Source organism: Crocodylus siamensis, chromosome 1 (assembly GCF_052110815.1).
Source record: "Crocodylus siamensis isolate JL-2025a chromosome 1, ASM5211081v1, whole genome shotgun sequence".
Lineage (NCBI taxonomy): Eukaryota > Metazoa > Chordata > Crocodylia > Crocodylidae > Crocodylus > Crocodylus siamensis.
Genome location: NC_143395.1, coordinates 96,204,725 through 96,220,028, shown reverse-complemented (window position 1 = coordinate 96,220,028; position 15,304 = coordinate 96,204,725). Strand labels below are relative to the sequence as shown.

The 15,304-nt window shown below is 41.9% G+C and overlaps 1 protein-coding gene across 1 annotated transcript in view; it reads left to right on the top strand.

Moving 5' to 3' along the window:
- Positions 1-6,117: 6,117 nt before the first annotated feature.
- Positions 6,118-15,304, top strand: part of ROS1 (ROS proto-oncogene 1, receptor tyrosine kinase) — a 139,838-nt gene continuing 130,651 nt past the window's right edge. Inside the window, exons 1-3 of the mRNA XM_090032152.1 lie at positions 6,118-6,188; positions 6,369-6,439; positions 14,946-15,073. Coding sequence (XP_089888278.1) covers positions 6,118-6,188; positions 6,369-6,439; positions 14,946-15,073 — 270 coding nt within the window. The remainder of the gene's footprint in view (positions 6,189-6,368; positions 6,440-14,945; positions 15,074-15,304) is intronic.

The following is a 15,304-nucleotide window of genomic DNA, read 5'->3' as shown; positions in this document are numbered from 1 at the left end:
CAGTACAGGAGGCATGCTAGGAGTATGCTTAACCATGGAACTAAGCCTTGCCCTAACTTGAAACATATGCTTAGGCAGACTTAATGTAAAAAATGCTATGTACAGCAGTCCCCAGACTGGCTAGCTACCCCATTCCCCAGGTTTCTAATAGTCACTGCCCACCTGCTATTAGAAGCTTTGAAAAGCACAGCAGTGAAACCAGCCAGCTCCTGTGGTTCTTGCTTCCCTCTCACAGTGTTATGGTGGCAGTTAAAAAGGTGCAATTAGCTAACAGAGTGGACAGGTACTGTCAGTATGGCCAACAAAGTAGATAGAGGACGACGGCTAAAAGATGCTATGTGCCTGAAGTGTTTCCATGAAACGGGTGGTTTTCAGCCTTTTCAGACTCAGGGTTTTCTGCCCTCGTTAGACTCAAGGCACTCCTCAGAAAATCCCAGCTCTTTAACTTTCACTCACTTTTTGACTGCAGAAAAATAATTAGGGCAATTCTTCTGCTGCAAAGAAAGACCACAGCAGGTCAAACATGCCTATTCATATCTCAGGGTTTCTCTTGTGAATCATGTGCAGGTGTTTCCACACCTGACAGTGCTAATTTTGTGCTGCACCCTGTGACACTCTTAAAAGGATCACCTAGTATCCCAGCATGCTAAAGCAGGGTTGAGAAACACTGCACTAAATGAATAGGCAGAGAGCTGCTGTTTTTTGGGGTGCACATTGGGATTGGCACTGTTATGCAGTTAAGCAGATGATGCATACCCAGTATGCGTATAAATGGAGTGCAGTGTATAATAAAACCTGCTATTACAGGCCTGCTATTTTGCTGGCAATTTTGAAGGTGACATTTTGGAAATGTGATATGACTGCAATAGTAGATTTTACTTAAATAACTTGCATGCTCTAAAGAGAATAACCTATAGTATTTATAATTTACATAGGTCATAGACTACAGGCAGAAGCGCTCTGGATTTTCTGACTCCCTGAAAAGGGCGGGGGTGGGGGGAAGAGAGGCAGTGGCAGGGAGGGTGTGTCAAGAGGGAGGGTCCTTTTGAGGAATGGATTGGAGGTCCCTGATTCAGGGAGCTAGCTGTGACTCAGCGGTTGACCCCTGGAGATTTTCACAGGAACTCTTATGAGGGCTAGGTGGTAGTTTGAACATAAGTTTAGGATTTTGTCAGTTTTGTTTTACCTTACTCTTGTCAAAACATCTGATCATTTTTTCTTTTTCATGTAATTTGTTCTTCCTTGTTACTTTGTCCTTTGTGCCTGTGGTAGAGTTGTTATTCTGTCCTTTTGTGCCTACCAAAGTGCCTGCGGTAAGTCATGATTTCTGGATAAATTAGTAACCTGGACATACCCATTCAGCAGAGGGAGGGACCAGTAAGCTTACACAAACACAGGGTATATCTCTGGCAGCACTCCAGCACCTTATGGTTTTGTCACACAACAAAGACCTAGCTCTGATAAGCATTTAAACATCCATTCTTCCATTAATATTATTGTTTCTTTTTTAACTTTGCAAAATATTGTGTGAATATGATTAGGCATATTTTTCACAGTATGCTTGATAAATTAGATTATCCTTTGTAGGATACAGATTGTTATGCTTTATCACTTCTCTGAAAATGAGTGCTTGAGATGTGGGTTAACTATCACAGGCTCACAGCTGTGAAACAGGAAATAATATAGGGTTGAACATTTATGACATTCATTACTAAACATTTATTACTAAAGTGATTTAATAATCAACTTCATTCTCACTAGATTTCATCAGTAGACTGCCGAGGCTCTTCTGACTAAACAATGTAAGAGACTAACTTGTGTATCTTGCAGAGACAACTTGCTAAACTTGGGCAAAAATTGGCTTAGTGGCATGTTTCTGTTCTCAGTTGCTCATTGTACAGCCACCTTTCTAGCTGTGTAGACATCAGTGGTGTAAAACTAATATAAGGGAAAAGAAAGTCAAATCCCAGGGTCAGACCAAAACTGGATATATAACTATAGAAACTGGCACTTCTCTAATACTGATATTACTCCAATATTTTCAAATTAGACTGCAAGTAATGACAAACGCAAGGGAGAAAAAATAGCAAAAACGCAAATGCATGGAGCATGTTAGATCTTCTTTGAAGAAGTTATGATAATAGCAGAGTGGCATAATAAGCAGGGGTGACCCACTATTTCTGGGTGCTCCCTGCAAAATATAGTTTTTGGGGCCCCTGATGCGAAGAATCTGGCTTCGGCGGTGGTGGGGAGGGGGGTGGCAAGTGCCCAAAGAAGCCAGTGGTAGTGGTGTCAACAGCAAGGGACGTGATGAGCAGCCAGATATCAAGCCGGTGGCAGCAGGGTGGTGAATGGGTGGCTAGTGGCTGGACTCAGGGTGTCCCTTGGCTGCAGCGCCCCCTGCAGCCTCAGGTTTCACAGGATAGGACAGGCCAGCCCTGATAACAAGGTTAATTATATATATTTTCACTGGTGCTCTGGAATAGTTCAGTGCACCATGAAAACCAAAAACTTATTACAAATTATGCTAATTTGTCAGTTCTAAAAAATTTCCCTTAAAATAAGGTGAGAATAGTCTTAATATTTACTTATCTTTGTCTAGAATAATTTCACTTGGAGACAGAAAAAAGTTTAAATCATTTCATTTAGCCTCTGCCATACCTTACATGGGTATAGTGTCAACCCCACCCCACCCCAAATCGTGTAGTCCCCTTGCTTTTCAGTAGGCAGTGGTAAAGCAAAAAACTCTAATGCAAGGTTTACAACATTGTTACAATTGTCTTTTTAGCAGAATTTGTGCCTTAAGAGTAGTTTGGACTCTGTGAATAAGCAATCCAGAAAGGCTTAAAAAGTTTCTGTCCATCATATGTCTTCTTGGGATACATAAGGAAGAGGACTCTGGAGTGTGGTGATGCATGAAGGATGTGTCCTATGTTTTCCTGGGTGGTGGAGACAAGGGCATAGTTTCTGGGAAGGGGAGTCAGTAGTTGAGTTGCTTTGTTTTGTGTTATCTCTGTCTTTTGTTTTTAAACAGTTAATAATTTCCTGAGTTACAGGTTTTAAAAGGGTTTGGGTATGGTGGTTGCTTCTTTTTCTGGGCTAATGAAAGAGCTCTATCAGGAAGGTCTGTTAGCTCTGCCCTTTGGTGTGTGAGTAATCAGCCTTTTCCCTCTTCTTGCTCTATGGCACCGATTCTCAACTTTCTTAGACTTGAGGCACTCCTTGCTAGACTTGAGGCACCCTTTGGAAAGTGCCAGCTCCTAGTTTTTACTCATTTTTTTGACCATGGAAAAATAATTGACTGTAGCAGTTAGCAGTTTTTCTCTTGCAAAGAATTCAGAAAGACCACAATGAGTTAGAATGGATTTCTATTTTAAATCTCTCAGTTTATCTTGTGAAGCATGTTTATGTACCTAACAGTGGTAACATTGTATGGCACCCTGTATCACCCTTGAAAGGATCTCAGAGCACCTGAGAATGCTGCAGTTGAGAATCACTGCTCAGTGGACATCAGTGGGAGCTGCTTCTATCCAAAGACATATGTTCGTGGTGGCAAGTTGGACCTAAATTCTACATGCGATTCCTTAGATTCTGCAGGCCTCCCTCAGGTGGAAATTCCACAACTGCTTCATCTAACTGTTATAGTGTGAACTGAATATGAAAATGAATGATGCAGTTGGTGAAATAGCTTCTGTGTGATTTACTCCGCTGTTACGCCTTTTACCATGTTAGTTTTCATTTGTTATATAGGACAGCAGTCAGCAATGTTTGCAGGAGGCAGGCAACTCAGATCTAGGGCAGGCTGGCACAGGGACCCGTCTACTGCAGCTGGTTCTCCCTGCTGGAGCATGAACACATTGTCCCACTGCTGAATGCTTCTGAGGCTTCTTGCTAAGTGAGCGTGCCAGAGCTCCTTGGCTCCACAGGCTGGATCTATAGACTATGGGGCGTAGGTTGTCTACCACTACTACAGGATGTTATTTAGAAACGTGGGACTGGAACGGCTTGAATTCAGTCTTCTGGGTTTGCAGACAGCCATTTATCCAAAATGTGTTAACGCCATCTGCCCCAAGCCCTCACATACTGAAATTACAAAGCATATTATGAAAATAAAACCAAAGACACCAAAAACACCCTGCAGTGGCCAAGGATAGAAAGCATAGCAAAGGTACAATCCATGCCTTGACAGTGTAATGGCTGAGACTTAATTTGGTTAAGACAATGATTTTCAACCAGGGTGCAGGTGGCAGGTGTGAGGAGATAAGCAGTAAGTGCATGCTCAGGCTTCTCCCTGCCTAGCCACTCCGATGCCCCCACTGCAAGGCCTCTCTGCAAGAAGAGAAGCACTGCAATAAATAAATTAGTTTTTGAAATGGGGTGCTGCTTAATGTGCAAAAGTTATGAGTGGTGTCTTGAATCTAATATGGGATGCCTTAAGTCTAAAAAGGTTGAGAATAACTGGGATGTCTGTAAACACGTTCATATGTTGCTACGTTGGTTTATATTTGGTTCACATTTGCAGGATGACCTTTGTAAGTGAGGGGTTTGAAACCAATTTTTAAACAAAAGAAGCTAAGATTCTGGGGGAATATTTTGGAGCAAAAGATAGTTCAATAAAATTTCCCACCCGCAAAAAATGAACCTTGCTTCTCACATATTTCCTGGACTGTCACAGTAAAATGATGCTCCAGCCATACCATAGCATGGAAGATATTGAAATTGCCATCACAATAGAAAATCTATAACATGAATAAAAAATAAGGCAGCAAGGGGAATGGAGTGGCGAGTGGTGACCACCCACAGGCGCCACCAGCAGTGTCAGCAGCACTTTTTTTGCAGGGGCTGCACTGCCAAGCTCAGGGGGGTGCACGTGCAGCTGCGTGCACCTCCTACATATTGCCAATGGTCATGGGGGCCTTCCAGGGCTGCAGCAATGGCAGAAAGCTGCTGCCCCACTTTTTTCGGCAAGATAGCTGCATGGGGAATGCCTGCATGTGCAGTGTATGGCATCGCAGACGGGTCTGTGGCACCACATACCACATGGCCATACTTGTCTGGATGTGGTCCAAGGTTTTAAGTCTGCTGAGTTTGATTCCCTGGATTTTAAAGTTAATTTAGAAGAGGAAGGTTATATTCAGGTATTTGGATTTAATTAGCAAGGCAAACATGCCCTTTTGAATCACTCCTCCAATCCTATTCGAAGGTTTCTCTTAACTCTGAAAGTGTGAACCTCTTTTACTGTTATTTTTTGAAACATTGTCTCAGGGATACTTTTGTGGATGTGACAGAAGTATTAATCACTTTTCAGATCTTAAAATGAAACTAAGAGTTGCTCATTTTACAACTCTTTGTAAATAAATTTTACAATAAATTTTCTTATTAACTTAACAATCAATTTATTAATTTACAATTAGTTATTGTTAATTATTTAATTATTAATTATTTAATTATTAACTAATTAAGTATTAAATTATTATTAGTAAATTTATTAAGTTACAATTAATTGATTAATTTTACAATTATTTTTAAATTAATTTTTACAATTAATTACAATTAATTTTACACAATTAATTGTAACACAAAGTTAGCTTCCTAGTTATCAACACTTGGCCTCAGAAGACAAAGAGAAGTCTTCTTAGAATAATGTCATGTCAAAGCATTTAGGATGAAGTTTGTTCTTATGTTTCAGTAGAAACAAAGTATTAATGATGATAGGTTTAATTTAGATGAACATATAATTGATTTCCAATTAATTCTATATGACAATTCAAATTGAAAGAGTTTTTAACACAGATTTAAAACAATTGATTAATCTCTGTGCAATGATCAGTGCTAAAATCTATATTATAGCAGTCTGGTGGAAGAAGAAAACAGTTTTGTTGAAGAATACATCTAAGTTTGTCTCACAAACCTGTCAGTTTGTATGCTCTTACTTTCAGAAGCATCTCATTTCATACATTTGTTCTGAAGAAAAAGAGCCTAAAGCCAAATTTACTCAGATAGGCTTGAATTTCAGCTTGTTTGAGAGCAGGCTTGCTTTTGTATTGCTAACAGGAGAGTTCTTGTTCTTCAGAGGTTTTTAGTCCTTTCTTTAGTGACTTGGAGGGGAAAAACATAATGCATAGTGAAGTGGAAAAGACCCCAGGTCACAAAATACAGAGTGCAAGAACAATTCTAAACCATGAGAGGTATGTTAATCCCTTTCACTTAGCAGAAAAGGACAGTTTACTGATTGAGAGTCCTCTTACAGTAATATGGAGCAAATTTTGCACTCAGTCCCACTAGTACAAGTCAGCTGCTGCCACCAAGGAGTTCTGGCTTAACAAGGTAAAATGGAGAACAGTATTTTTGCTGTCTCTGTTTTCTAGTTCATCGTTGCAACAGGAGTGTGCGGTGACAGAAGCACGAACATTTAGACAAGGTCCAACACTAGAGAATGGTATGTGAAGAGCCCATCTATAAAATAGGATCTTGCTATGATCCTGAACAGTGGGCTAGAATGCCACGAGAGATTTTTTTTTCACACCTAAATGATTCCATTTAACTAGACTGCCTAGGACAAACAACTGGGTATAAAATGACAGATTGAATCATGGGGAAACTGAGGTCATACTGGTGGGAGGCTAAAGCATTTTAAAGAATTCTCCACCTCTGTAAAATCACTCTTCATCAAAGCCTACAGACTAAATCAGCTAGAGATAGAGGCTGTGTCCAGACTAGCAGGGGTGCGTGCTTGCAGTGGCACAAATTGCCTCAGTGTATGCCCCTGAATGTGTGACAATTTGTCCTGCAACCAGCAAACTGCCTTTATCTAGCTTCTCCCAGCCTTTCAGATAGGGAGAGCTGGAGGCTGGAGCTAGCATCTGTGCTGGTCCCAGTAGTCTTACCTGGTGGGCTAGTGGCATACTGGAGCACCAGGCACAGCACAGAGGCCTGGCCAGCAGCCAGAGCATTGCCCTGAACATCACAGTCTCCATTTGTGCTGGCACATGCTTATTTTGTGAGTATTGTGCCACTTTTTGTTCCAGCGCTCTTTTTTTTCTACCGGGAAATCCTGGTAGCAAATGTTGCTACTGTGCTGCAAATTTTTAGCATGGCATATGTTTTGCCATTCACCACGTGCAGTTTGTGGTGCTACAAAGAGGTCTGTGGTGCCACGAACTGCATGCCCCTGCTTATCAGGATGTGGCCAGTGTCCACATAGACATCTCGTTCCTTCTCACATAAACGCAGTAGGCAAAAGTCTGTAAAAGGACTTTTCCCATCTATAACTGACAAGACTGAGCTCTCCTTTTCTGATTCAGACTTAGCCCTAGTGAGCCACACATTTGTATCCTGTAGTTAGGATTACTGTAAATCCCTTATCTAAGTAGTAACCCACATCTTTAATAAGCCTAGAACCAGTTGGAAAGTTAACCGTATAATTTTTCTACAAAATGGGACAGTTTTCACAAAAGACTTAGCAAAAACTTTCTCTTTTTTTACTAGTTTTAAGCAGTTCCAACTTGCTCCAAACATTACATCATTACATCTGTTTGTGTTATGAACACAAGTGGACATGAGTATGTCATCTTGCTCTTATGGCTTCACTGCCTCCTTGGGGAATAGTAGGAAATGTCATATTGAATGCTCATTGACGGTCTAGTGTATTTCGGCCATCACTGAAGGACAGGTTGTCTGAAACCAGTTTGAATGGCACTGTGTTTCATATTAACATCTTTGCACTATGTTTAGCCTATGGGTTTAAGTCTCTGTAGCTGCACAGATGACTAAACCCCCCTGTATAAAAGTGCCTTTAAGTATGCCTGATTAAAGTCCTTATGTTACATGAATCACCATATTTTCTTGCATATAACCCATCTCTCAGCATAGCACACACCCTGTTTTTTAAAAGGTACTATGCAAAATAAAAGACTTAACTTTGTGTAAGTATCTGAATAGCAGCAGCTAGGGGGACAAGCCTGCTCCTAAGCCTGTTGCCAGCCCTGCAAACTGGATGGAACCCAGAGGCTGATCCAGCACTTGGAGTCTGGGGCTGCATACCAGGTCTGACCCTGTGAGGTTGTTCTGACCAGGCATGTGGCTCCAGAACCAGCACGCACGGTTGGACCCAGTGTGCCTAGTCTGAGGCCATGTGCTGGGTTGAATTCAATGTGCTGGGTCTGTGGACTGTACTACCAGTAGGAATAGGGCTGCTGAAGCTTCCTGAAGCAGCACAGATGTGGGTTGCTGGGGCAACCAGGCTGGTCACATGACCAAAAAGGGGCAGGGCCAGGCCTTTATAAACAGCTAGGCCAGAGCCTAGCTAGCAGTTTCCTTTAGACAATTGCAGGAGCAGGAGCAGGAGCAGGAGCAGGAGCAGGAGCAGGAGCAGGAGCAGGAGCAGGAGCAGGAGCAGGAGCAGGAGCAGGAGCAGGAGCAGGAGCAGGAGCAGCAGGAGCAGGAGCAGCAGCAGCAGCAGCAGCAGCAGCAGCAGCAGCAGCAGCAGCAGCAGCAGGAGCGTTGAGCAGCTTGGGTCAATGGTTGCAGTCTGACCGGCTGCAATGATGCAGGGGTAAAGAGAACCCTGAGGGAGGTAGGGGAGAGAGCCAGCATAGAGCGGAGATGGTATTATAAGATTGGGGGCTTATGATGGGTTATATCTGGCTGGCATATAGTTTGTTGAGTTGAGTTACAAGCCTGGAGGCTTATTGTGTTTATGTTACAGCCGTTTGGCTTTGGGTTTGGTTACTGATATACCGGAGGACTGGGTGAGGCTGTAGGGGTGCGAGGAGGCCTCACAGGAGCTCCCCTATAATCTGGGGGTTCCTAGTGCCCAGAGGGTACTGGGCGAGTGGTGCCAGGTGGGCACAGCTGTTTGTGCTGGTGGGGTGCGTGTTGGGGGTGTTGACCCCGACCGGATGCCTGGGTGAGGCTGTAGGCGTGTGAGGAGGCCTCACGGGGGCTACCCAGTAACTTGGGGGCTCCCGGTGCCCAGTGGGGCACAGTGAGTGGTGCCAGTGGGGCACAGCTGTTTGCACCAGTGAGGTGTGATGTGAGGGGGCAGAGACCCCAACCCTGAGGGCGGATTTGGCCGCCTTTGGGCTGATGATCCCGAAGAAGGGCAGGGCAGGGGGCCAGGCATGGCTATGGGCCACTTGAGCCCCAGGTGCAAGAAGCGTGAGCGGCATGAGGCGCGGCATAGGCCCCAGAGGGGACGCGGGAGGCGCGGCATAGGCCCCAGAGGGGACGCGGGAGCCCAACTTTGAGAAGCCCAAGTAAGGGCGAGGAGTACTAGAAGCACGGCACAGGCCCCAGGAGCGATCACTTTCCTACCGACACTAAGCCCCAGAGAAGGGTGGGCGCACGGTATACGTCCTGGAGAGGGGCAGGCGCGCAGATTCGGGCCTGAACGATAAGAGCTCGGCAGAGCCGAACAGAAGCCCAGGGGGGCGAGTAGGCCCAGGAAAGGGTGAGAGGGGAATAGGAGCCCAGGAGGGGTGAGTGCATGACATGAGAACGTCCAGTACAGCTGCGAGGCTTGGGGTGTGCTAAAGGGGAGGTTTGGAGGCACACATAGCCCTCAAGGCTGGGGTGCACCGAGTCACCCTATAAGGGACGGGGAATAGTGCCAGCATATTACCATGGACGAGGGAATCGTAGGCAGCCTCCCTTATAGAACCATAACAGCAAAGATGTGGCGGGTGAGACAAGAGGGTGCTAGGTCGCCCATGTGACACAGTAAGGGGGTGCAAGGGGGATCACGGCTGCCCCCATAGCCCCACCCCATGACATGGACCAACCCCATGTACCAGCTCAATTTGCTGCACCTATGGGGAGGGGGGTCCTGACAGATCGGAAAATTTGGCAGCAGTGGCCGAGGGCTGGGAAGCAGTGGAAGTGTTAATTTTCCATGGTTCCCAGACCTATGGCAGTTAATACTGCTACTGCTAAATTTCCAGACCCATGGGGATCCTTTTTCCTTTTATATAATAGTTTTGAGGGAAAGGTACCGGTTATATGCTAGAAAATATAGTGTTCAGGCACCAATGAAGAGGTCTTTAACAAGCCTGAACTTTGTCTTCAACTTGACTGTATGGGAAACAGTGGATCTGATCTGGGTGGGGAGAAAGAAGGAATAACAATGATGTGATTATTGAAAGCTAATATAGGTATGGCAGTCTAATTTGGTGTGGTAGTCAAATCTGGGTGTAACTCTTAATGTGGGGTGTAACTCTTAATGTGAGACATATTGTGGATGGATGTCTGTGCCCTTTATTACTTTAATTACTGCTGCAATATCCCGTAATGTCAGTTTTTATGATATCATGATTAACACTGATCATTTGTCACACTGTCATTGACTCTACAAGTTTCTACAGCTGCTGAATAATCCTTTGTGGTGCCTTCACTTAAGAAAAAGTTTCAAGTCTTTGTGTTTCTGAAGCTAGCATGTTAAATCTGAACAAAAGCACCTGATTCCATGCTATACTTTTAAATCTTATGAATAAATAGTGCAGAATGTTCCTGTTCTTCATTGAAAGATGTTTTAGGGTCAACTATAATACATTTATTACTAGTCTGTGTCAAAGAAAAATCTAATATTACTTAATAGGTTTTCAATGGATGAGCTCTTTGCCCGATGAAATTACTGACAAAGCCCCTATTTCCGTACATGAAGATAGACTTTCATGTCATTCATAAATTTTGCATATTTTTTCCTCTTGTATTTAATGCATTATGCTTTGCATATAATTTTAAAATAAACAACCGTATCCTGACCCACCTAATACATGTTTTTAAACATGTAGCATTGATTTTTTTTTTTTTTTTTTTTTTTTTTTTTTTTTTTTTTTCCACAGAGCGTGGGGGTTTTACATTTTTTGGGCAAGGTAAATGAATGGCTTTCATCAAGATTTTCGGTTTTGACTGACTGTTCAGGTATTATTTTAAAGAATATTTACTCATGTTTTATAGAACTAAACAAATAAAAGCTTCAAAACTACTCATGTAAGAGATGCAGTGACATTATGGAGTCTTAAACAATATTTGAAGGAACAGCCACTTAAAATAACATATAGGATATTTCCTAAAGAAGATAGTCTGTCTAGTTATAACTTGCTAAATAGAGACTTAGATGTCTCAAGACAAATTCAAACCTCATCTGATTGAGTGCAATTGCACTGAAAACCATTGCTTTACACCAAGACTGAATTTAACCCCCCAATCTTTCCAGCTTTCAGATTGCATTAAAAATGGCAACATCTTCTGAGTCTGAGATTCTATGAGGGCAAAAAACCGGTCCAGAGATGTTTTTCCCATGCTTTCAATTTTCTTCTTTGAAGAAGGAAGGATGGGAATCATACTTATACTCATTAATCTGGGAATTCAGGTCAGATAAGACCATTCTTTTTCTGATCACTTTGGGCTCTTTCAAAAATCTACATTCCTAGTGAGTGGCACAGAGAATGAATCAGATATGCATGGGTCATAAATCTCTAATATTCACTGTGTATGTGGAAAAAGCTTGTTGTGCAACTTTTCCACATAGCATTAGGGCATTACACCCATGAATTACAAGGTCAAATTCCTGCAATTCAGAAGTGTCACAGCTGTGAATTATAACTTTATACATAAAGAGACACTGTCAATTAGTTTTAGGCCCAGACTTCATGTATTCAGTTTGTTTTAAAAATGGCAAAAACTGAAGATGAATAGAAGGATCTGTGTGGTTTTTTTCCATTATGTCAAGTCAAAGAGGGTTGTGGGCATATATCAAATATTTCTATACATGTCAATGATGATAACCCAGAGAATAGTAATTGTTCATGAAATAAAAATGAAATTGATTGGTGTTTCCTAGATTTCTTGTATATAACAGAAAGCAAACTCAGTACCAAAAAAATAAAACTCAAATACATGTAGATCTTAATCTTTTGCTTTTAATAATTTAAGTTGATTACGTAAGTATTTTTATGTTGGGAATTTAGTTTTATATGTACAATGATATGTTGTAGAAGATCTCTCTCAAATGAAAAATTTCTGCTTCTTGCAGGTCTCTAGTTCTTACCTGACTCTTGTAACTACTCATGTAAGATATGCAGTGACATTACGGAATCTTTGCTCACAGTTGGTGCTCACAGTTGGTGCTAGAAACTTATGCCCTAGGGTAGTGAGGACTAACCTGTTTGGCTTGTGTGCCATAAATTAGCCCTATACCTCCATGTACCACTCTGAACCCCTTCCTCTGACCAATATGCTGCTCTGTTTTCTGCTCCCTGTCCAATATGCTGCTCTGCTTTCTTCTTCCTGTCCTATTTTCTACTGTGCTTCTTGTCCCCTCCCTGATCTACCCTGTGCCACACACAGAAGCTGCAGATGCCACTTGTAGCACATGTGCTACATGTTGGCCATCCCTGCCCTAAGGGGCTACTGTTACTCCAGTATGAAAGAAATTCTCCAAAGCCTGTCTAATTTAAAAGTGTGATGTTAGCATATGCTACCTTGTCAAGACCCTATCCTAGGCTTTAACTTGATGTTTGTTAATTAGGGTGCCATAACACTTGGGTGCCTCAAGAGCTTTTTAAAGGTGCCATACAGTATTAGTATTGTTAGACGTGCCAGCACCTGCACATGATTCATAAGAGAAACCCAGAGATTTCAAATAGGAACTATCATGTAAAAAAAAAAAAAAAAAAAAAAGCTGATCTTTCTGAGTTCTTGCAACCAAATTGCTCTATTTTTTTATTGTTAAAACATATTAAAGCAAAGAGCTGGCACTTTTTGAGGGGAGCTTTGAGTTTAACAAGGGTTCCATGAGTCTAAAAAGGTTGAGAACCACTGCTTTAACTCAACCAGTTTTAGTATGTGTTAATTGTCTATGCTTGCTTTTTATAACTACTGTGCTAAACTGGAGTCAAGACAAGGTCACTATATTCCTCAGCCACAAATTATGTTCCACTTGGTGGAGGAAAATGAGATGGATATCTAGGAAAGTCTACCAAGGCAGATAAAAATCAAGAAGTCCTATCTGGTGAAGGGTCAGCTGGATAGGAGTTGCCCATTTCACCCCTGGGCATGTTACAGTTTAGGAGTGCTATTTTTCTCCTGAGACATGCTAGGTACCCTCAACTTCTGATGTACTTGACACTGATTTCAGTGAGAGTTGAAAGCACTTAATGGGTGTGTCAATAGGTTGCCCTATGTGTGGTGCACAGTTATTTTTAGCAGCTTTCTTGCCATAGTGGTGCATTGTAATAGGGGAGTACACTACTACAGCGAAGTAGCTGCTGGTCACATGTAGACATCCATGGAGGCTATGTCACCATAGTGTGTTGCTACAGTGATGTAGCGTCATGTGTAGATGCACCCACTAACTCTCAAGTCATGCTTAATATTTTTTAAGATCAGGCCCCTAAAATGCAATTTTTAATACAGTTATAATTCTGCACTGTATAGGAATTGAGCTGGTCTACATGCAAAAATTTACTGCTTAACCAAAGGCATATTTCTTAAATTGATTTTAGCTAAGTTGGTGCAAAGACTCATGAGCATCCTGTTAAACTGACTTCTGCCACCTTTGCTTGTACTTGGCAAGGTGTGAAATTAAACAAGCTATATATTTATTTCAGAGGCATTAACTAGTCTCTAGCATTCCGTTCAGCCTCATTGGCCTTTTGTGATGATGTTTTTTGGGGTCAAAAGTGGCAGTGCCAGACACAATTGTGGTAAAAATGTACACCACAGGCTTTACAGGTGCTAGTAGTGATGGACTGAAAAGCAACTACTGATGGAATTACAGCTTTTTCTGTGTCTGCATGTGATTGCTGATGCATATAACAAACACAGGGAGATGCTTTTTCTTTTATCGCTCTCCTCTGTACTTCAGATCACCCCTTTTGGTCACAGAAAATCCCACATCATCTTCCTTTCATTGCAGGAGCTGGTTTTAACATGTGGCTCTTAACATCCTTTTGGGGGATATTTTTTAAGCTATACTTTTCTTAATCTTTTTGGCTCTTTGTTTCCATGTCACATTGCTCTGGTTAGATAGATGTCTCTATGTTAATATAACAAAACAGTGAAACTGAAGCACGAGAAACAAAAACAGCACAGCAAAGATACGGAAGACACAAAATAGTGATTAAAAACTGAAGAGAGTTTGCTTCATTTAGTTAAAGAAAGACCCTAATCTAAGGGTGAAGTTTATATGTTACATTTAGATTATACTAAGGGCACTTCAAACATGACCATCTTCATGTTAAAGCTTGTTAACTCATGCTAGGTGCCCTCTAAGTTACACCACTTCAGGCAAAGGTTAACTCTGGACTGCATTACCTAGCTTATGGCTGGTTAACTTCAGTCAGCTCCACAGAGATAAAATGAGCAATCTGCAATCCTCCAGCACCCCAGGATGTAGCACTTCCCCCCACTCTCCTTCCCACCCCGAGCAGGGGTAGAGCCAAGGTATCCTGGTTCCTAGCCATGCCCCTGCTCACCAGCCCTCTAATGGCAAGTCAGGGCTGTGCAGGCAAGAAACTCTATTAATCCTTAACATACGACTGCTCATAGCACAGTCTAACTTTAACACTGCTTAGCATTCCACAGATTTAACATACTCTAAGTCTAACATGTCAAAACCTTGGGACTCTAATCTTTCTAACCCTCTGTGGTTTCAGGATATTTTTACAAAAAATGTAAATACAAGATTCTAATATAAAGTGTTTATTGCTAATGTTAACCTTGAATCTTCTTTCAATTCCTTTAATGGTTAGAATATTTTTTTTATAACCTTAAGTATCTCTTGATTAGGTTTTAGGCTGAAAATGTACTAACATGTTGCACCATTAATTTCAATTTAAAGAGACCAGGGGTGGTATGTTTAAATTTGTGGGTTTTCTTAAGAAATAGATTGAACAGATGCTATATGTTAACTAACCCTTGTATGTAAATCATAACACTACCAGTGGTGCCTGTCCACACTGGTGGTTCTGTTAGCTTGGCTGCTTTGGATACAGAGTGTGAATATTTCATGCTCCTAGCTGAAATGGCTCTGCTGGCCGAAGTTTGTAGTGTGGACAATGGTTACAACGTGGTAAAGTCTCAGCAAAAACACAGTATTTTGTATTATATGTTGGTTTGTCAAAGTGAACCCTAGGTTCGCCAATGGAATTTATCTTGATCTGTTAACTCGCATAAAAATTACATACTACGTTATCTTCATGAGGAGTTTATCACATGTTAGTTGACTCTAGCAAGCACTTACTTTCCCTGTTAAAGACATACCTAAGAGTTTGCTATCTTACTGGACCAGAGCCTTGCCCAT